We start from the raw sequence: 21,893 nt of genomic DNA, 5'->3' as shown, positions 1-21,893 counted from the left end.
ATCCCTTCCCCTTGTTAAGCCAAAAGATCTATGTAGTAAAGTCTAAGATAAAGAAAGAACAACCGAAATGCCCTGTGTTTTTCTTTTCTACTTTGAACAGCGAGACAGTGGTATCAAGCTTGTCGAGTGTACAGATGCATGCTGTGTGCGACTTGAGTGTCAAGAAAGGTAAATGGTGCCTGTGTGTCTCGGACAGACATACGCATGTTGCCGGTAGCAACACATTGCAAGTGCCGCATTGTGTATCCTTCATCCCGGAATCCCTGAGCTGCCCCCCCCAGAAACCAGCCTCGCAACCCACGGCGCTACGGCACTCCAAATCTCCAATCAGCTGCAAGTTCACCGCGGAACTTGGTTCGCCTTCCTCTGGATCCAGCGAGGTGCGCGCGGCCGAAGGTCCAGAGGTCTACCCCCGAAGAAAGGAAAGCGAAAACGGGCTGTTCTTCAGCACCAGACAGCCTGGTTAAGAAACAGATCAAATGGTTTGCCTACATCTTGTGCTAGTAGCTCAGCAAAGAGACTGGCGAGACTCTGATGCACCAAACTATCGGAAGTAATCAACACCCGGTCCAGATCTAGTATGTATACGGCGAGAGTCAGCAGGAGGTATGATCGAAAGACGGCGAAAGCGCGCCTGCCAAATCACCTGGATCGCCCGACTGGAATGCCGCATCCCCTACTCACAAAGGACCAGTGACTTGCAAGCCATTCATCATTGCTTTCAACGGAATTGTACTGCGAGAAGAGAATTAAGGATGCAACGTTTGGACACAATCTCGTTTTCACAGACGCTCACTTGAACAAACTGCTGGCCAAAGATTTTGTCGAATGTGCTTGAAAGTACTTAGGTCGGTCTGCGATAAGCGAGAGCGGCTCACAACCGACAGGGGACGAGAGCATATACCGAACAGCAAAAGATGGGTCTGACGGGAACTGCGTCCCGGACGATTGCGCAGTGTTTCGAGAGGACCCTGGAAACCCCCTACAGAGGTGGGTAACCAAAAATCCAAGATTTGGCCAAAATTCATACATTTTCACAAGGCATTCATACCGGTTTTGTGCGTAGGCTCAGGGCTCTGCCCAAAAATCCATACAAATTTGGTGTGTACCCTTTTTTTTTGGCCCAGAAACCCCACAGCGGGCCTTTTTGCGCAGCCAGCTTGCCGTTCTTTTCACTGCATAGCATCTTATAGGCAGTTGTAGCATTTTAAGTCAAAAAAATGAAAACAAATAGATTAAAAACCACAAAAGATCAATTGTGACTGTTTTAATTGGGAGCTCGTCCGCATTCCAAGAGGGGTGATCACAAGCTTTCTTCAAGTACTCAAGCACAACTTCAATGCCAAACTTTCCACTCCTGAGATTTTATTTGCAGTTTTCAACACCAAAGACCACATCCATGCTTTTATTCACAAAATACCACATTCTCTCATCTTCTTCATCTTCAGGGATTATTGGAGGAGAGCTAAACTGCCAAAAGAATAAGTCATTTTGTGTTCCGCAAGGTATCTGTGAATCTGATAGAGAGATTGAGAAGAATTTGTCATGCAGATCTGGAACAATAGTATTGACCAACATTTTTTCAAAGATGAATTGAACTTTGGATTTTTTTCTAAGGATTGAAATGAAGGGATATGCAATGAAATGAGCTGGACCAGGCTGGAGAAAATTCTGAACAAGTCCAGATGAGCTCTGATGAGCCCAGACATGTTTCTACCTTTTTGAGAATTAGCTTGAATTTCTGTGTATTCAAGTAGAATCTAGATTAAACAGGATTAAGCCGGCTACTAGTTGTGGGCTCTCAAACCCCCTAGAACCCTAACTTAACTAAGTCCCTCTATTGGAGGGGGAGGCCGTCCTGCAGGGACCCTCTTTGCTCCCCCGAGGAGGAGGGAATTAGCTAAGTTAGCCTAGAACCCCTCCTCCTTGCCGGCGGGCAGTTGAAAAAAACAAATTGTTGGCTGGCCTTGGGGGGGGGGGGGTTACCGGGGTGCTTTTCTGCTCAACCCTGAACTTTCATACAATCTTTGTTACCAACCCCCCAACCCCATGAGAAAAAAAGTACATTTTCTGTGCGTACCCTCATTGTAACGATCTAGGCGGATTTTATTGCTTATTTCTTAGAGTTTTGCTAATCTCTTCGCGATTAGTAATGCAGCTGACTAGGTATTCAATCGGGCAGCGGGATGTTTCTTAGAGTTATGCTAATCTCTTTGCGATTAGTAATGCGGCTGACTAGGTTTTTGATCGGGCAGCGGGATGCTTACTGATCATAGGTTTCTTATGATCGGAGTATTTAGATTCAATCACTTTCATTATGACGTGCTTTCATAATGTGTCGTCATTGGATCGTCTTTTGATTTGGTTGTCACCTTGCGACTCTGGAGATTGTTTCCCCCTCTCTTTCTCTTTTTCTTCATCGAGATATTCTTTGTCTTTGTTTCCTCGAAATGTTTTATCCGAGAAATCAAAACTTCATTACATACAAATAAAATCATCTTACAAACGATAAACATTAGAGTAAAGGTTACTGTTCAAGCAATCGGCAAGAAATCCTCTTGGATTATCTTCATAGCCTATATATAGCGAACTGAATAGTAGCCCGGCCCTCACAATTATATCTTGATCTTCAAAATTAAAGTACATATTATAAGATTAAAAGTACATATTATAAATTTTTGGCTATTCAAAGTTATGTCTGAACCATCGGTAATCTCCCCTATCACTCCAGTCCGAGTTTCTCCACAATTTACGCCAACTCCCCCTCTGTTAGAGTTCAGGATGCACGATGGCAAACTTTAGTGGTTATCTATGTACATAGATGTTTTAGCTTCCGTCAGTGACAGGTCCAAACCCTAACCCTGTCACTGCCGGGCACGTACAGTCCAGCTCTTGCACGCCCGGGATCCTCTCTCTTTCCTCACCGAGATTGGATACCGGGATCGACGCGTGGAGAGCTGACCGCCGCCGGACTGTACCGTGCAGGTTAGTCAACTATGCTTAGCAATTAACCGAGATTGGATACCGGGATCGACGCGTGGAGAGCTGACCGCCGCCGGACTGTACCGTGCAGTTTCCGAGCCTTTATACCCTCAATTACCGGCGATGCAAATCCAGATGCCAATTCCAGCTCAACCTAATCCGTTTTTCTCGGTCAACACGCCCTCCCCATTTGATCATAATTCACGTTTGTTCATTAACTTTTCTCCCCGACCGATTTCTGGCGCTCGAGATCTGCCGCCTGTTGCTGGGCCAATTGGGGGAAACTTTTCACCTTGTCCAATTCCGGCCGTTCAAGATTTTCCAGCTGGGGTGGTATCCGGGGTCCAAGAAGATTTGTCCAGTTTATTGTCCAACTTGAAAGTTGATAACAGTCATCAATCCACCCTAATCGAGTCACAAGCGGCTTCAATTGCTCAATTGCAGACTCAAGCCCGTCACGACAAGAAGGCGATTGCTTCCTTAGAAAACGACGCGAAGAACGTCAAGTCAATTTTTCATTCCAAATTGCTCAAGTTCTGAACGGAAAATCAAGAATCAATGGCGCATTTGCGAGGTGTTGTGGATGGGGTCCACGAAGGGTTGTTTGGGAGACTTGGTCGATTGGAGCACGTGGGCGTGCAATCATCTGATCGCCCTAAGAGCATCTCCAGCGCGGGCGGTAAATCGCGGCTGTAACGGGACTATACAGCCCCGCCCTCAAAACTTGGCCCCCATCGCGGGGGGTAAATCGGGCGGTAGTGAAAGCGGGGCGGTACAATTTTTGGCCAAGGCTCCAAATCTAGCTCCCCTCTACAGTCCCACAAAAACACAACACCATCAAAATTCCATCACCACACCGACTCCCAACCCCCAATAGCAACACCAAACATCAACTTCAAAGTCTCCTCAACAAGAATGCCACCAAAATCCAGTACCAAATCCACCCCAGCTCCCGCAACCACACCAAAAAAGAGTGTTTCGAAGGCAAAGAAACCAAGTACGTGAAAAATATCCACACATCAAATTCAAGCTATGTACATCAGATTGACTCATTCTTTATAGATGCTCGTACTATTGACATTGTTGAGGACGAAACCAGAAACAATACCAAGCCACCTTCAAAAAAAATCAAGTCAAAAGATGATAAAACCACCGACGAGCATCCCAAAGTCGACAAACCTACCATCCCAAACGATTCAACCAAAAAACCTCAAAAGAAGAAGTCCAAGCCCAAAGAAGGCATGCCAAAACCATAGGTCTTGGGATACAACACCCTCAAGAACCATCGTTGCAACCTGATTTGGAGAAATTGAGATTTATCTCAATCTACATTCAATTGGTTAAAACTACAGTCAGACGAGAGTACAGACCTTCTCTTTCCCTTGATATTGGCCTTTCCAACCGGCCGGACAATTCTTCCATGGCCAGTGCATGCAGTCTAGAGATCCGAGCATGCCGGGGAAACCCCTCTTTTCATTTATGACCAAGATTCGTTTCAAGTCATCGGCTGTTGGGTGCCTAAGATATTCCTTCCCATAGATCTCAATAACGGCGGCACAAAAACGAGTGAGACTTTCGATGGCCGTGCTTTCGGAGATGCGAAGGTACTCATCGTTTGCATCTGCAGCTCCTCCGTAGGCTAGCATACGGATTGACGAAGTAATTTTTTGGAGCGGGTGCAAGCCAGGCTTGCCGAGTGCATTGTTTTTCTGGACAAAATATCGGTCATACTCCGTGATATCGTGTACAATCTTTAAGAAAAGCGGCCTATGCATCCGGAAACGTCGCCGGAACAAGTTTTCCGTGTAGATTGGTGAATCACTGAAGTAATCTTTGAATAGTTGATCGTATCCAGCTTGAAAGTTGCGTGGTAGGTTGGGTGACTGACCTGGTTGCGAGCCTCCATGTTTTGGCTGAGGTTTGCTGTCCTGGTCTTCTTCGGCGAGAATCATTGCCGTATCCGAGATGACTGATCGGATCATCCTTGATGCAGAGAGTATGGCGAATTGTGATTTCAGGATGTTTTCAAAGATTGAATGGTGTTCCATGCTGGCTGCTTGGTACTGGGGAGGAATGCCGAGCCGGAATTCGAGGTTGATGGTGATTTGCAGCCTTGACCTAGCTACTTTGCGGTGGTTGACTCGCCGGCTGTAAAACTTGAATATCCAAAGTTCGGGCTGCAACCGCGGGTTTTACAGCCGCAAAACTACCGCCCGCGCTGGAGATGCTCTAAGATTTTTATTGAACCTCCTCACAAGCCGCATATTTATTTCACCGGCATGCCTCGCGAGACTAACAATTTTTGTTTTTACATTTGCAATACCTTTGAGCGAATTGGAGATCAGTTCAATACTGAAAAACAAAAGATTCTTTGGATTTCGGGGTTTTTCCGACCGGCTTCTGGACGAATGGATGAAGAGGTTCCGTCTTACACTTGGTGGCGTGGATTGTTGTCGAAAAACGCTTTGATTTTGGATTTACCGGCATTGCAAGCTTCTTCAATGATGGATTATGTTATTGCTGAGTTGCACGACGCAGAATCCTTCATCAAAACAATTGAGCGAACCTTTGCTAATATCCATGAGTTGGAGCAAGTTGAGGCGGCGTTTAATTCGGCTCGACAAGGCTCTAAATCAATCGAAGAATTCAACATCATTTTTAATGCTTTGTTGCGCCCTTTGAAGCTGGCCGAGCGGACGAAATGCCTGGCTTACGACAAAGCTATTGATCCGAATATCATCAAGCTGGCGCTTTTCCGAGGACCTTGGGATGAAACTGTGGGCTTGGAGGAGAGACAGGCGATAGCGTCGGTGGTCTCGAGGAACGTTGCGGGCGTCAGCAAGATTTTGGACCCCCGCTCTCATCAAAAGCAGCAACCACCAGCACAACCGGATCTTTGTCAGCGCATTGCTGGTGGCCATCAAGCTGCCCAGTCTTCTGTTCCCCGACAGCCTCCCGTCCCAGTTAAATTATCCAAAGGCGAACCAATGGATTTGGACGAAGTCACGGCAGCGATGAAGGACTTGGGATTTTCTTACTCGGCTTTCCGAAGAGCTTGTGTGGAGCGTAACATCTGCAATCGCTGTGGAGGGGCTTTCGACACTGCACACTATAATCGACGAGGATGTGTGTTGGGAGAAGAGATGGAAATGGATATGACAGACATGTTGGCGTTGTGGAAGGAATGGGGTGGTCTCACAGGACGAAAGAAGCGCGGTGGCGGTCGTAGCGATTCGATGAGGGCAGCTGAACATCGGTCGGATGTGCCGGTGGCCACTCGTCCTCCGACTCGATCTCAGCCCCGTTCTCAACCTGCCCTTAGCGATTTGCCTTCCCCTCCTCCAGATAGAAAAGGAAAAGGCAAGAAGAGACAGTCTCTGGCGGAGATCGACGGTTTGCCTTTCAAAAAGAAGGCAACGGATTCATCGGCTAAAAAGGAGGATCCTTCTTTGGCGGCTGATGTAGTCAATATGAGAGATATGTCGGCTGGGGAGATTTACTTCAACTCGTGTATGGCGGAGCAAATGAGTGGTTCAAACAGTATTCGCTCTTATTACATTAAGAAATGTGTTTGGTCTGATAATCGATTGTTTTTCAATGGATCTCTGCTAATTAACAATGATAGAAAAGCTGATGTACTTGTTTTGGTTGATTCTGGCGCATCCGCCTCGTTTATTGACATTAATTTTGCAAATAAGATTAACTTAGAGACTTTTCCGATGGCGGTGGGGTTGCAATGCAAGTCTTTTGACGGATCAACGGCGTCGTCGGGTGATATTGTTTCTTATGTAAAAGGGAATGTTTTAATTCCTACCAATTCCAATTCTTTTCTTCTCTCTCGGGTTGTATTATACTTAACCAATTTATCATCAGCGGACATTATACTAGGCAACTCGTGGTTAAAGTATTCTGGGTCGTTTGTAGGTGGTCCCGATGGAGATATTGTAATGTATGATGTTGTACAGAATGTTTCTGAGTTGTCTTTGTGTAATGAAGCGAGGTCGCTCACAGACACCTTTTCAGATTTTTTCGTGACTGAAAGTTTGGCGGACTTGCCCCCTCATCGAGGGCAATTTGATTGTCAAGTAAATCTGAAGGAAGGGGCTGTTCCACCTTTTGGTAAGATGTATAACCTGAGCAAAACTGAAAGGGACGAGTTGAAATCTTATGTAGACAATAACTTGGCCAAGGGCTTCATACGGGTTTCTTCTTTGTCCGCGGCGGCGCCAATCTTTTATGTCAAAGTTCCGGGTAAGGCAAATTGTCCCTGTGTTGATTACCAAATATTGAACGGTTTGACGGTTAGAGATTCCTATCCCCTGCCGGTAATTGCTCATTTGCTGAACAATTTGCAGGGTTGCAAGTTTTTGTCAAAAATAGATCTCAAGGCGGCATTTAACTTGTTGCGGGTGGCGGAAGGTCACGAATGGAAGATGGCTTTTCGCACACCGTGGGGTTTGTATGAATACCAGGTAATGCCGTTTGGTTTGGCAAATGCTCCTGCTACCTTTCAGCGTTTTATCCAGCATGTTCTGCGAGAATTTCTGGATGTCTGCTGCTTTGTTTATATTGACGACATACTAATTTACTCTAAGACTAGAGAGCAACATCTCACGGATTTGGGATGTATTCTGCAGAAGCTACAGGAATTCTCTTTAAAGGCTTCGTTAAATAAGTGCGAGTTTTTCTGCTCTAAGGTTACTTTCTTAGGCTTTGACATTACTGACACGGGTATTAAGATGAATAAGTCAAAGTTACAGACCATTGACGAATGGCCTTTTCCGGCAACGGTGCGGGGTTTGCGTAAGTTTCTGGGCTTTACAAATTTCTATAGACGTTTTATTCCGCAGTTCTTGACTGTTGCGGGTCCTTTGACTACGTTAACTCAAGAAAAGTACAGCAATTCTAAATTTTTGGATTCAAATGAGGCTGTTAGAGCATTCAAGGCTTTGAAGAAACTATTTGTTAAAGAACCCCTCCTCCTTCATTTTAACTTTGACAGGGATAGGGTGGTTCATGTAGATTCCTTGGGGTCTGCGATTGCGGCGGTTCTCAGTCAGCCAAACACAAATGGAGACTTTTTGCCAGTCAGCTATTTTTCTTGCAAGCTTTTGGAGCGGGAGCGTTTGTGGAAGATCTTTGATTTGGAGTTGTTGGCAATAGTTTTGGCTTGTCAGGAATGGCGGGCTTGGTTGATGGGTACGGAAAATCCTGTTAAGATGTTCTCTGATCATTCCAATTTATTATATTTTTGGACGGTGAGGAGCTCTGGCCGGTGCTAGGCCAGCAGCAGTTTGGGCAGGGGAAAGAAAGCAAAGAACCTGAGATGTGTATGCCCTCCGGGGTGATTGGCCAAAAAAGGAGCGCGATGAGTCGTGTAGCGTTGGGGGGGGAATGATTTTACAACGGCTGGAGATGCGCGTCGGCGGATTTTGTTTTGAGAGAGAACCAGGGATACTGCCGGCGGAAGTGTGATCTAAACCAGAAGATGGGGAAGATCGGCGTTTGCGGGGTAATGAACTTAACAGGAGGAGAAACTTCGGGCAAACAGCTTGCCAAGACGTATATAACTTTGATTTTGATGGAGAGACTGAAAATTATGGTTCAGAGTGGGTCCATGCCGCTCCAAAGCCTGAGTTCAAACTGAACTCAAACCTTGGAGTTTGTGACATGTAGCAGACATCTCATCACAACCTAGCGCGCACGCGCGCTACACAAAACAAGACCAGAGACAAAAACAAAACAAAACAGACAAAACAAAATAAAGACCAACCCTCCTACATCCAAACCAATCCAACGCGCGCAGAATGAAAGGGAAAATAACAGGACATAAAGAAAGTAAAATCACAAGAAAATAAACACATCCACACAGAGACAGAAGGGGAGGAAAGAAAAGAGGAAGGAAATCCTGAAACGCCTTGGGAATGCGCCACGATGCGCCAATGAAACTTGAAGAAGCCTTGAGGTTCTTGATGTCTTGAGTCTTCCGGCGCGCTCCATGCGCAAAGAAATCCTAAATTTACCCCGTGTCCTGATCTGTCCACCACAACGGCTAAATACTTATTGCCAAAGCAGGCACGCTGGGCCTTGCTTTTGGATAATTTTAATATGCTAATCTATCATGTTAGTGGGTCTAGGAATCCGGCGGAAGGTCCTAGTCGGAGGGATGATTACTATGATGGATGTAGGATGAGTACTGATGTCGACTTGATAGTAAAGCATATGGTAGATTGCGGTGCGATTAATGAGAGTGAGGCGGACTCGGTCCAAACTCCTTTTTCTGCTCATGACTTGTTTTTCCAGCGGCCCTCTTGAGTGTTGTTAGATTATTTTGCAGGTCTATACTCCGCGGAGGAAAAGGTATTAACCGGGGTCTGTTTTGTCGACAATGCTTACTGGCATAAAGGGAGAATCTTTGTTCCATTTGCCGCGAGGACCCGATTGGTGACTCTTTATCACGATTTGGCGGCGGAGGGGCATCCAGGTATAGCTAGGACGCTTTCCACTTTAATGCGGACCTTTTCTTGGCCGGGTATTAAGCCTTTTGTTACAAAGTATGTTAACTCTTGCGATTCCTGTCAAAGAGTTAAGGCGCGACAACGCGCAGCGGAGGGCAAATTGGTTTCAATTGTGGCAGATCCGAAACCCTGGAGCGTCATAGGAATGGATATGATTGTGAAGTTGCCTACTTCTGGTGGGTTTGATTTGATCTTGGTGGTCATTGATCTTTTAAGTAAGATGTCCCATTTCATCCCTTGCAAGGAGGCTTCTTCCTCGTCTGTTTTAGCTAACCTCTTTAGGAAGAATGTTTTTAAATTGCATGGGTTGCCGGATAAGATTGTCTCCAACAGGGGAAGCACGTTTGTGAGTAGTTTCTGGTCTTGTCTTATGAAGTCTTTAAACATACAATTGGCCTTATCCACCGCGTATCATCCGCAGACTGATGGTCAGACGGAACAAATGAATCAAGTTGTGGAGGATTATTTACGCCATTTTTGTTCTTATTACCAGGATAACTGGGATAAGTGTTTGGAAATGGCGGAATTTTCCATCAATAATATGGATTTGGCAAGTCTGAAAATTTCTCCGTTTTTCTTTAATTACGGCTTTCATCCTAGATTCAATATCATGACTGAGAGCACGGGGCAAAAGGGTCTGGATGATTTTTTGGAAGATTTACAGATCACGCAAGAGACGGCAATGGAGTGCCTTCATCAGGCGCGTGTCAAGCAAGCTGCTTATTATAATAAAGGTAGGAGGGATGCTCCATTTTATGCTGAAGGGGATCAAGTCTTGCTTAGACGCAACTTCATCCAATCTCGGTGCATGAATTCAAAGTTAGATTACAGATATATCGGCCCATTTAAGGTAATCAAGATGGTTGGTGTGAATGCGGTAAAGTTGGACCTGTCAAGAGACTATCCAAAATTACATCCTGTTTTTAATGTCTCTTTGATAGTTCCTTACATAGATCCAAATGTTATGGCGGAACGTCGTGTAGGCTTGGGTATTAAGGAAAAGTATTACACGGACGATGAAATAGTCGATTGGACTGCGATAAAGGCGGTATCGGACGTCAGGCCGGTGAAGAAGGGTAAGTTTGATTATCTCATGTCTTGGAAGAACTCTACCCCAGGTGAGGACACATGGGTTTCTCAGAACCACGTTCCTGTGGCGGCTAACTCTTATTTGGACAATTTTCGAAAACAAAATGAAATGAATAAAAAGAAGAAGAAGTCTAATGAAAAGGTGATTGCTGAATGATTGGTTCAGGGTATTAGGCTGACCTTATTTTGTAACGATCTAGGCAGATTTTATTGCTTATTTCTTAGAGTTTTGCCAATCTCTTCGCGATTAGTAATGCAGCTGACTAGGTATTCAATCGGGCAGCGGGATGTTTCTTAGAGTTATGCTAATCTCTTCGCGATTAGTAATGCGGCTGACTAGGTTTTCGATTGGGCAGCAGGATGCTTACTGATCATGGGTTTCTTATGATCGGAGTATTTAGATTCAATCACTTTCATTATGAAGTGCTTTCATAATGTGTCGTCATCGGATTGTCTTTTGATTTGGTTGTTACCTTGCGACTCTGGAGATTGTTTCCCCCTCTCTTTCTCTTTTTCTTCATCGAGATATTCTTTGTCTTTGTTTCCTCGAAATGTTTTATCCGAGAAATCAAAACTTCATTATATACAAATAAAATCATCTTACAAACGATAAACATTAGAGTAAAGGTTACTGTTCAAGCAATCGGCGAGAAATCCTCTTGGATTATCTTCATAGCCTATATATAGCGAACTGAATAGTAGCCCGGCCCTCACACTCATGCCAAAAAAAGGCCATTCATACATATTTGGTGAGTACCCTTTTTGGTTTTGGCCAAAAAATTCATACATTTTGGTTACCCACCTCTACAGGGGGTTTCCAGGGTCCTGTTTCGAGCAGAGACCAACGCATCTAAAAGCCGAACGCGGAGAGAGAGTCGATGACTTTTTTATTTATTTAGAATGCTGTTCATTCTTTCGTTTCCGCGGCATTTCGTCGAGCTCCTTGGCCTTATGACTTGATTCAACGGACGGAGCTTTCAAGTCATGCCGTCGTCGAAATCATTGTGACCTCCAGATCTTACTTGATGAACCAGGTCCTGGACCAGCTAGTGACGGTCGCCATTCTTTGACAACCTTTCATCTGCACGGCGCGTGCAATTGATAAAGATAAATGTATATGTTGCGCGGGCCGGATTGTGAAGCGGGGCTCTTCAGGCGACAGAGGCTCAGCGGGAGGGGCGCGCGCACAGACGAGGAAAACTAGCTAAGTCTAGGATTCCGACTAAAAAAGGAACTGGGGGAAAAACCCCTACAACTGAAGAAAGGCCACTTTATATAGTGGCCTCGAGAATGAAACAACAACACGTGACTACCCTGAGTACAGGGGTACAAACAAGAGTCTACAGCCGTACAGGACAAACCCCTGCGGCTGTAGCAAGAAGAAAGAAAGGAGGCGCTTTAGCCTAACTCCGGCACTAGTCCGAACTAGGCGAGGGAGGCGAGTGCCTCCTGTATCTCGCCTCCAGAACGGGGGATACCCGTCTGGTATCTGTAGCCCGGCTACAACATCCCCCTCCCTAAACGGGGGCCGTCCCGGACCCTGATGGCGGCGGCCCGAGCCGGAGCCGGAGCCTTCTTCCCGGTGTCTTAGCCGGGGGAGCCTCTGGGCTCGCACTGGGTGCCTCAGTCACTACTGGGGGCTTATTCTTGGTCTTGGCTAAAGACCGTGTCTTCTTGAGTAGGTCCCTTGCCACCTTGGCGTCGGCCCTTTTTTCGCGCTGCGCAATAGCAGGCGGTGCGGCCCACATATCATTGACGATGAGGGAGCGCAGTGCTACGGGTTTCAGACTGTTCCCGTTAACTGGTCTAGGGTATTCGACGCCCTGATGATCCTCAACAATGTAGACATTGTTCTCGAGGACTGCTTTGACCATGAATGGTCCAAACCACCTTGGCTGACCCTTGGTGTGTTTTTCATTGCGAAGCTTCACAGCTTGCCCGACTACGAGGCGTTCTAAGTCTCGTGCAAAGGCCGTCTTTCCGTCGAAAGCCTCTTTATTCTTTAATGCACGCGTAGCGGTATTGCCCGCGGCAGTTATTCTAGTCCTGTTTAGCGCTTCAATGCGCACTTTTAGTTCTTCATGCCCGGGTAGGGCAGCTTCTGCGGCGACCATTCGCCGACGGTCCTGTGGCAACCTCGGTTTAACACCGTAGAGGAGCTCGAAAGGGGAGAACCCACTGCTATCGCTGGCGTGGATCCTTGCGGAGAACAACGCCGCTGGGAGAAAGTCTTCCCATCTTGCTGGGTCTCCGGTCTTGTTCATGCGGAACAGAGCCGCTTCTAAGATCCCGTTGAATCTTTCTGATTTTCCATTAGTCTGGGGATGATACCCAGATGTTCGGACTGGCTTGCTCCCGGCCGCGGCCAGGAACTTCTGGAAACCGGCGGACAGGTAGTTGGATCCTCGGTCCGTCAGGAATTCTTTTGGGGCTCCGAAAGGTGTAATCACCTCGTCGCAAATTGCTTGTGCCAATTCTGCCGCTGAAGCATCTTTCAGCGGAACTGCCACGGGCCACGAGGTACAGTGGTCTATTGCTGTCAAGATCCACTTGTATCCCTTTTTGTAGCTTTCTGGCATCTGCACCAGGTCCGAGGACCAGCGCTCAAACGGCAACACTGCCGGCAAAGGCTTCTGGAGGCCGGTCTCCTGCGAAGCGTGCGGCCTTTCGTGTATCTGACACGACTCGCATGTGCGGATATAACTCTGCACATCATCATACCTCTTCGGCCACCACCCCCGACCCCGCAGGATCTGCAAGGTGCAGTCTCTGCCTCTATGGCCGAGCTCATCGTGAACCGACCTGAGCAAATCGAACCGGTAGGCAAACGCGACGAATGGCGACCGTTCTTTCAACCCTCGACGGCCCAGATAAATCAAGGTCTCGTCGTCCGGGTCGTATTCGAAGAGCTTGATGTTCTCCTTCGCCCGTATGACCAGGCGTTCTGGGATACCTTCAGGTAACGTTCTTCCCTCTATAAGATAGGGTATAATCAAAGGCCAGTCAGTCTCATGAAGCTGATCTGTTACCTCTTCTAGTAACGCTAGGTCACTTCTCCGCGAGAGCGCGTCGGGCACGATGTTCTCGGCGCCCTTCTTATACCGAATTTCGATATCCATCTCGGCGAACTCCTCAATCCAGCGAAGGAGACGCTTCGTAGGCAACAGCTGGGTCTGTAAGTAAGCCAGAGAAGCATGGTCAGTGTAAACTACTGTCGTCTCGACTGCGCCATCCAAATAGATGTGCCATTTCCGCCAAGCATGTATGATAGCTAACAGCTCGCGTTCCTGCGCAGGGTAATTCCTCTGCGCCTTGTTTAGTTTACTTGACTCGAAAGCCACGGGATGTAGCAGCGAGTCGTCACCGTCCTGCAGAAGCACCGCTCCTATGGCGAAGTCTGAGGCATCGGTCTCCATGACGAACTTTTTCAGTACGTCCGGTATCAAGAGGATGGGTGCGCTAACTAATGCTTCCTTCAACTGGCGGAAAGCTACCTCCTGCTGCGGCAGCCACTGGACTGACTGACGTTTTGCCACTCCGCCCGCCGTCAGGTCATGCAACGGGGCGGCAATCTTTGCGAAGTTCTTCACATATCGGCGATAGAACCCGCACAGCCCGAGGAACAAACGCACGTCGTATACCGTCTGAGGCCGTGGCCAGTCGCGGACGCAACTGAGCTTCTGCTCCATCGGACGAATCGAGTTGTGTCCGATGATATGGCCAACGTATTGTATCTCCCGGAGGCCAAATGCGCACTTAGCGCCACTACACTTCAAGTCCTCGCGCCGAAGCACCTCAAGAACCCGCTCGACATGCTGAACATGTTCTTCTTCACTCGCCGAATAAATGAGTATGTCGTCAAGGTATACCTGAACGAACACATCAATAAACGGTCGGAGGATCTGCGTCATCATACGCTGGAACGTCAAAGGTGCGTTCACGAGCCCAAAGGGCATTACTAACCATTCAAAATGGCCGTACTTGGTCCCAAATGCTGTTTTAGGGACATCCGACTCTGCGATCTTCATTTGGTGAAAACCTTGTTGAAGATCGACCTTCGAGAAGAACTTCGCTCCCCGCAGTGCATCGAAGCACTCTTGGATAATAGGCAGCGGGTGCCTGTCCTTTCTGGTGAGGGCGTTCACTTTTCTGTAGTCGACGCACAGCCTAACCTTTCCTGAAGTAGGATTCTTCACCATGACGATAGGTGATGACCACGCGGACGTCGATGGCCTAATAAATCCGGCCGCCTGTAAGCCTTCTAGTCTTTCTTTCAGCGTGCCCAGAAGGGCCGGTGACAACTGCCGCACCGGCTGGTGAACGGCTTCAGCATCTCCGGTGTTAACCAGGTGCTCTATGGTTCTGGGTTTCGAGGAAACCGAATCGATAGGTCCAAAAACCCCTCCGAAGCGCCTTACTAGGGACTGCAACGAATTTCTGAGCGCGGCGTCGGGTCCGAACTCGGTGGGTAAACCCACCGGTAACTCATCCCTCGGGCCTTTCACTCCCTCCGATTCCATTAAGCATAGGAACGACTCCCGGGCGCCTTCATAGAATTTGTGGCGCCGGATCGAGCGAGGTAGAAATACCTCTTCTTCCTCAGACATTACGGCCAACTCGTGAGTCATCAGACTACAGACCGTCGACGAGGATAAACTAAAGGGAACGACATTACTGAACTGATCCCTTAAATGCCACGTGTTTGAATTCCAGTCGGTCGACACGACATTCGTGGATATCCAATCGCGACCGAGGATGACGTCATAACTGGACAACGGCGCTATTCTACAAACGACTTCGAAGGAAACCCCCGAGAGAATGAAACGGACGGATGCTAACCTGTCGTCGGACACCCGATCGCCGAAAGCTCCGGTAACTCTAAACGATTCGGCCGCTCGACTGATTGACAACTCACGATCCGAAACAAACGAACTTGACACATACGACGAACCCGCGCCGGTGTCGAGGAGGACCCTGGCCAAGCGGCCCTCGACTAAATGATGGAATTCTGCGCGAACCCCTTGGGGTTCATCCGGCGCAAACTCGACAGCATGGCATCCATCGATGCACAAGCAGTCGCTTACGACATCAGCGGACAACTCCGGCTGCTCGGTGCCGGTCTCAATCGGTCCGTCTGACACGGCTACCCCCATGCCTGGGCGGCTAGCAGACACTTCAGCTGATTCTATCTCACGGTGGGACAACTCACGGCGAGGCTCTTGTAAGTCCTTCTCAACAACAGATGGATTGCATAAGGGAGAAGAAATTACAACTAACGTCGGTGGGAGAGACTCTTCCTCACCGACTACTCTTTTTTTTGGTTCTTGGCTTGATTAGCCTTCTCCCACGCCTTTTGGGCGTCGGTCTTTGGTTCTGGGCAGTTCCTAGCGGAGTGCCCCTCGACTTTGCAATTGTGGCAAGGCCACGAAGTCTTCTTCCGATTCTTGCCTCCGTCGCCGTCGGCTCGGCGCTTCCCGGCTCCCGATCCTCCAGCAACTGGCGCTGCGACCGAGGTGCGGTAGTGCTGGTCGTTGGCGATGGCTGCCATAACAACGTCCTTCATCGCGCAGGGATTACCGCGGATGGTTTCTCCGGTCACGAACTCCTGGACTTTTCAAGAGAGGCCCGGGGTGAGCCGAGTGATGAACGCAGTCTGTTCATCATGGGCGAAGTGGATCGTCTTCGCCTTCTGCTGCCAAGCGCAGAACCGCTTGTAGAAGAACTGGACGGCCTCATTCGGCCCTTGTCGCAGCTTATCCAACTCCGACGCCAGTAACGCCGGCGTAGTGCCCAACGGATTCAACCGGACGAGCCACTCCTTGAACTGTGCCCAGCTTTTTGGCTGGGTGTCTTCGGCGGACGCATCGGTCCAGTCGCGAAATGCCTTCCCACTGAGGCGCTGGCTGGCTACTCGGTGCCAGATCCCTGGGTGAGCTCTGCGATCCTTGATGAGGACTGCAACTACTCTTAGCCAGGAGGTGGCCCTTTCGCCTAGCCCCCCCAAAAACTTCGGACTGTCTTTGTCCGGCCATCCCTTTAGAACCTTTGACGGATCAATCTCGGGCGGGATGACAAGCTCCGGTGTAGGGACTCTTGTGGGACACTAAATGCTTATTTGGTGAAAATATCCTCTGAGGGGGAAATAAAGTGCTAATAGGTTGAAAGGCTATTACAACTTACGGGTGGTTTGAAAGACCTGCCCCTCTAATGGTACTATGCAAATAACTAAGAGTCTTGTAATCAATATTTATAAAGATGTGGCTGATTCCAAGATAGATCTTACTTTTGTATAGTAATCTCTATCAGACCTAGATTCCTCAAATCACTATTCTTGCAGATCTGTTACAACTTCTGATGCTGGAGGGATAATGTAATCCAGTGGGATCAATTATGTAAAATACAATTGTTGTTGATGTTGGGTTGTTGATGAGAAGGTTGGTAATGATCTCTTCCTTAAGCAATCTCTTGATAAGGCACTTTAATCAATACTAGAGCTCCTGGTTGCTACTACACTACTACTACTTGTTATAATTGTTGTTGATGAAGTTGGTAATAATCTCTTCCTTAACAATCTCTTGATAAGGCACTTTAATTACTACTAGAGCTCCTGACTACTACTACTACTACTGACTCAAACTTAACACTACCACTACCACTACCACTACCACTAAAATACCACTAAACTACCACTGTAACTAAACTAACCACTGTGACCAAACCTCTGTAGGCTGATGGGGAAAAGATCTGATGAGGGGGGGAAAGAGGCCTCCTTATATATTGAAGGGTGAGGGAATTTAGCTCCAGGGGAACTCCTTGTGAGGGCTATTTTCTGCAGGGGATATCAGTTGCACAGCAAGATATGCATGTGTTGCACTGCCTGCCAAACAATTAGGTAATGGATTCTGCAGGAGGGGATATCAGTTGCACAGCAATATATGCATGTGTTGCACTGCCTGCCAAAGAATGATGTAATTGATTCTGCAGGCAGGCTCCTTGAACACCTTATCTGCCTGCATATGCTGCACTGCATGATATCATGTGTTGCTAGGTGACCCAAACAACCTTCCGTAACCTACCATATGCCTGCATGTCCAGCTGTTGCCTTCTTCCATCCAGAATATTGGGGGTCAAAGTCTCTCCTCCCACCTTGCTCCATCCTTCCTTCTTCCTCCTCCCTAATTAATACTTACATCCATATCCCATCATACTGAATCCTAGACCCTTATAAAGTAATATACCACCCTTATAAAGATAATATACCCTTACACAAGTAATATACCCTTATAACACTGCCTTACTTGATACACCACACCATCCTCCCTTCCATTCCTGGTTGAGACATGTGCTCCCAATACCTTCCACCTCTTCTATTGATAACATCCTTCCACCTCCCTGCCATCCTACCTAGTCATGGTCCTCCATTCCATCCCTGATCACGCCGTCCATCCTACATGATCCTAGTCTGCCGTTCCGTCCGTGCTAACACTATCCCTCATCCATCTGTCTGTATCTGTAATGAATCCATTCCTCCCATCAACACATACACTGCTTGTATTATATATAACTTCCTCCTCTTATAATGAATGATAGCTGTATCTATGCTGTCTCAATACCTCTGCAATGTGCTTTTGGCATTGTCACGCCAATGGAGCACCACACCGGCACATTGGCCGGTTCGGGGGCTTGATGGAACACCCCCTGAGGATTTTCTGCGGCTGGAGCCGCGTTCTGGTACCCAGTCTGGTGGTACCCTCCAGCCTGCGCCGATTGTTGATACCCTTGGTGCTGGTATCCTTCGGCCGGGGCCGGTGCTGCGGCTGAAGCCGAATTTGGAGCGTGGTGGGCCGGCTGGTGTTGAGGGTGGTTCACCTTCATTTGATTGAAAGCGCTCGTCAGAGACGCTTCAATCTTCCCTACGGTCTCCTCAGAGGATGCGCCAGAAGAGGGACCTACTGTTTCGGGTTCCCAGTCAAGTAAGTCATCTGAACCAGCAATCAGATACTCGCGCTGTCTCAGCCACTGACGTTGTGGGCCAGTCATGGCGTTGACTTCCTCCGGAGTGTACTTCTCCTGATTCGCAGGCCCTGGCGGGACTTCGCCGAGATCGGCCGAAGAGCCTTCGCAAAACTTTCCCTTCGGGCTGTGGGCGACTTTTCCCATATTCGACATCTAGACGACGCGCAGAGGGCGGTAAAAAAAATAGTAAGCTATCTGTAGCCCTCCTTATTCTTCGAGCACTATGCTCGCTATTCCGTTGCTGAGCCTCACCCAGAGGCGTCGCCCTCTTAACAGGGTGACAACAACTGCCACAAACTAAGGACTTTGGGACCGACCCGCACAGAGTTCGGAAGTAAGAAGAAAAGAATGAAGCCTTGACTGACCGCTGGTTTCTAGCGGCGAGGAGGACAAGAAGATCTTTGAACAAGGAACGGTGACGGGTGGGTTGGATGATGATGGTAATGAATCCGAAGTATGTAAGTAAAAATTTTTTATAGTAATTATGGCGAGTTGTTACGGTCGAATGGTTGACTTTAGCTCTCGCTACCACTGAAGCGGGGCTCTTCAGGCGACAGAGGCTCAGCGGGAGGGGCGCGCGCACAGACGAGGAAAACTAGCTAAGTCTAGGATTCCGACTAAAAAAGGAACTGGGGGAAAAACCCCTACAACTGAAGAAAGGCCACTTTATATAGTGGCCTCAAGAATGAAACAACAACACGTGACTACCCTGAGTACAGGGGTACAAACAAGAGTCTACAGCCGTACAGGACAAACCCCTGCGGCTGTAGCAAGAAGAAAGAAAGGAGGCGCTTTAGCCTAACTCCGGCACTAGTCCGAACTAGGCGAGGGAGGCGAGTGCCTCCTGTATCTCGCCTCCAGAACGGGGGATACCCGTCTGGTATCTGTAGCCCGGCTACAATTGACGCCGAAGCACCTGCAAATGCCATGCCGACAAGCCCCTCCTTCTCCAGAGAAGGAACTTGAGTCAAGATTGAGTCAACAGGGATAAGGTTGGAACCATAATCCGCTTTAGAACTTAACAGTAATCCCAGCCTGATTGGAATCCCCAACGTTCCAAAGACGGCCCCTCACTTGCGGTGCATCCGAGGTGTAGCGGTAGTCTGCCCACTACCTCTTATTCGAAAACAGTAGCGAGAGAGGGGGGGGGGAGGGCGCAGAAATGGTCAAACAGCTTGGAGGCACAGCTGTCCCTCGCGAATAATCCTTTTGGGAAGACAAGCAAACAGCTGGCCCTCTTTCGAGTGGGTCTGCAGAGGAATCTAGCAATCACAAGCCTGGAAGCAGAACAGCCTTGCTCTATCTCTTCTGAATATAAAAACCTAAAGACTTTCAGGCCCGTCAGAGGATCCATCAACATCTTTAACCAGGATAGCATCTCGCAATAGGCATCAAACATTTTTCTCTAAGCAACGCAAACAAAACAGCGATGAAGCTCCTCCACATCAGTGTCCTACTGAGATACGTATGGTCTTTCTGGCTGTTCTCAGCTCTGGCAAAAGCAACTCCAACGCGACGGCAGCAACACGTCTTGCGATCGGAAGCCTCGGCGCCTTCAAGTTCTGGGCGGGACAACTCGAATCTTATCTTTGCATCATTCGCAAGTCTGCTGCAGCAATGGCCCAACGCATTTGCCTACAGCGGGCACTCGATCATCCCCGGCCTGATCCCGCGGTCGACGCTGCTTTACATGCCACGAACAACAGCACTGGGCCCCCATCATCCGGACCCGAGTGGCTGGCCTTGAATGCCGAGATGGGCTACTCGATCTTCAGCCATCGCGGCGGAGAGCTGGATCTCTACACCTATGCCGCCACCCGGCCGCTGAGGGTGCTCTATGTTGATGGCCAGAGCGCTTCGCTCGGCACGCCCGGCTTCATGGACTCGCAGTACGTGATCACCAACACCTCTATCCCCCTTGAGAACCCCGACCCCGGGCCCGGCCAAAACCGCACCATCGAAGCTGCTCGCGCCCTTGCGCTCTGCCGATTCGGAGACAAACATGGCTTCGAGGGTGTCGTCAGGATGGCCACCTCATTCGAATTGTTATGGTGCGATTTCGCAAAGGGGATTCAGTTGAGCACTTCGTTCCTCTGCCCTCTTTCTCAGCCACTGGCTCATGCACCGTGATCCCAAGCTGATGTCATCTGTTTTTTGCTCCTTCGCGCCAGACTTCTTGGGATGATCAATGCTGCAGACCCCTATTACGAACACCAGTGGGATTCCGAAGTCCAGACCACTACTTCTCTGGGGCGCGACCAAAGTGCGACTTCCGATCCTCCGGTCCCAGATCCCCCGTTCTATGCTAGAGCGCGCTGGAACTACGCCCGCTCGGGCGAGCGCGAGTTTTTCGCGCCTGGAGAAGTGCGCGTAATCCTAGATCCAATGGGTTTCGTCTCGTTTTACGATGGGCTGGAGAGTCTGGATGCGAAGCGCCGGGCAGAAGGGACGAGCGAAGGACCGCGTTCGCGGCATCGGCTGTACGGGATCAGTGCCGACGATACACAGACCGTCCAAGCCCGGCTTGCCGAGGTGCTTGCGCGGAAGAATGCCGAGAACTGGCAGATGGACTCGGACCGCTTGGACTGGCGCGCCCTGGTCTTGACGATTGTGCAGCGGTACAGCCATCCCATCGTCGAGCTGCGATACGTCCTGGATAGGCACGACCTGAATGCCACAGAGCAAGCCATCGAAGTGCGTGGATTGTCCTACGACATCCTCATGCCTTCGCTCGACTTCGCCCACTGGCACTCGCCCGAGCCAGACTGGCTTTCTGAGGGGATCCGCAAATGTGCTACCGCCTACACATCGGCGCCTCTGCTTCCCTCCGATCTGAACCACTCCATCCAGCTCATCATTGGGGCTATCGAGGGCACGTTGAGCCGGATATGCACCACAATCTACAGTCTCTTTTCGCAAACTATCAAACTATCGCTTCCTGTCAAGCCCACCTACACCTTCAACTCGACACTCGAGAATGAAGCTCGGGCGAAAATTCCAGAGTGGCGTGGAGAGATCGAAGGGCTGCAGAAATGGCTCGGATGGTCCAATTGGGCAGACTGTGATCCACGCTGTAAGACTAATGTCAGTACCCTCCCCCTCATTGATTGATCCCTACTAATCGCTGACAATATCCATTCAATTTTTGCCCTATCAGGAGATCTGTATGCCGCCCATGTGGCCTTACATCAGGGGGAAAGACTTCACCAACATCACCGACCAGTACCCCCTCTGTCTCAACATCTCCTCTCCACGTTGAAACTCATAACTAGCAACATCCCTTTGTCT

The 21,893-nt window shown here is 48.7% G+C and overlaps 1 protein-coding gene across 1 annotated transcript; it reads left to right on the top strand.

Annotated features, from left to right (window-relative positions):
- Window positions 1-67: 67 nt before the first annotated feature.
- Window positions 68-21,864, top strand: PtA15_4A542 (uncharacterized protein; the record flags this gene model as incomplete). The annotated part of the gene is made up of 4 exons (XM_053168437.1): window positions 68-168; window positions 20,033-20,680; window positions 20,777-21,689; window positions 21,763-21,864. 4 exons carry the CDS (start codon window positions 68-70, stop codon window positions 21,862-21,864), a joined length of 1,764 nt encoding a protein of 587 aa, XP_053019646.1.
- Window positions 21,865-21,893: the final 29 nt, after the last annotated feature.

Source organism: Puccinia triticina, chromosome 4A (assembly GCF_026914185.1).
Source record: "Puccinia triticina chromosome 4A, complete sequence".
NCBI lineage: Eukaryota > Fungi > Basidiomycota > Pucciniomycetes > Pucciniales > Pucciniaceae > Puccinia > Puccinia triticina.
The sequence above is the reverse complement of the archived record's forward strand: the minus strand, read 5'-3'. Positions and strand labels throughout refer to the sequence as shown.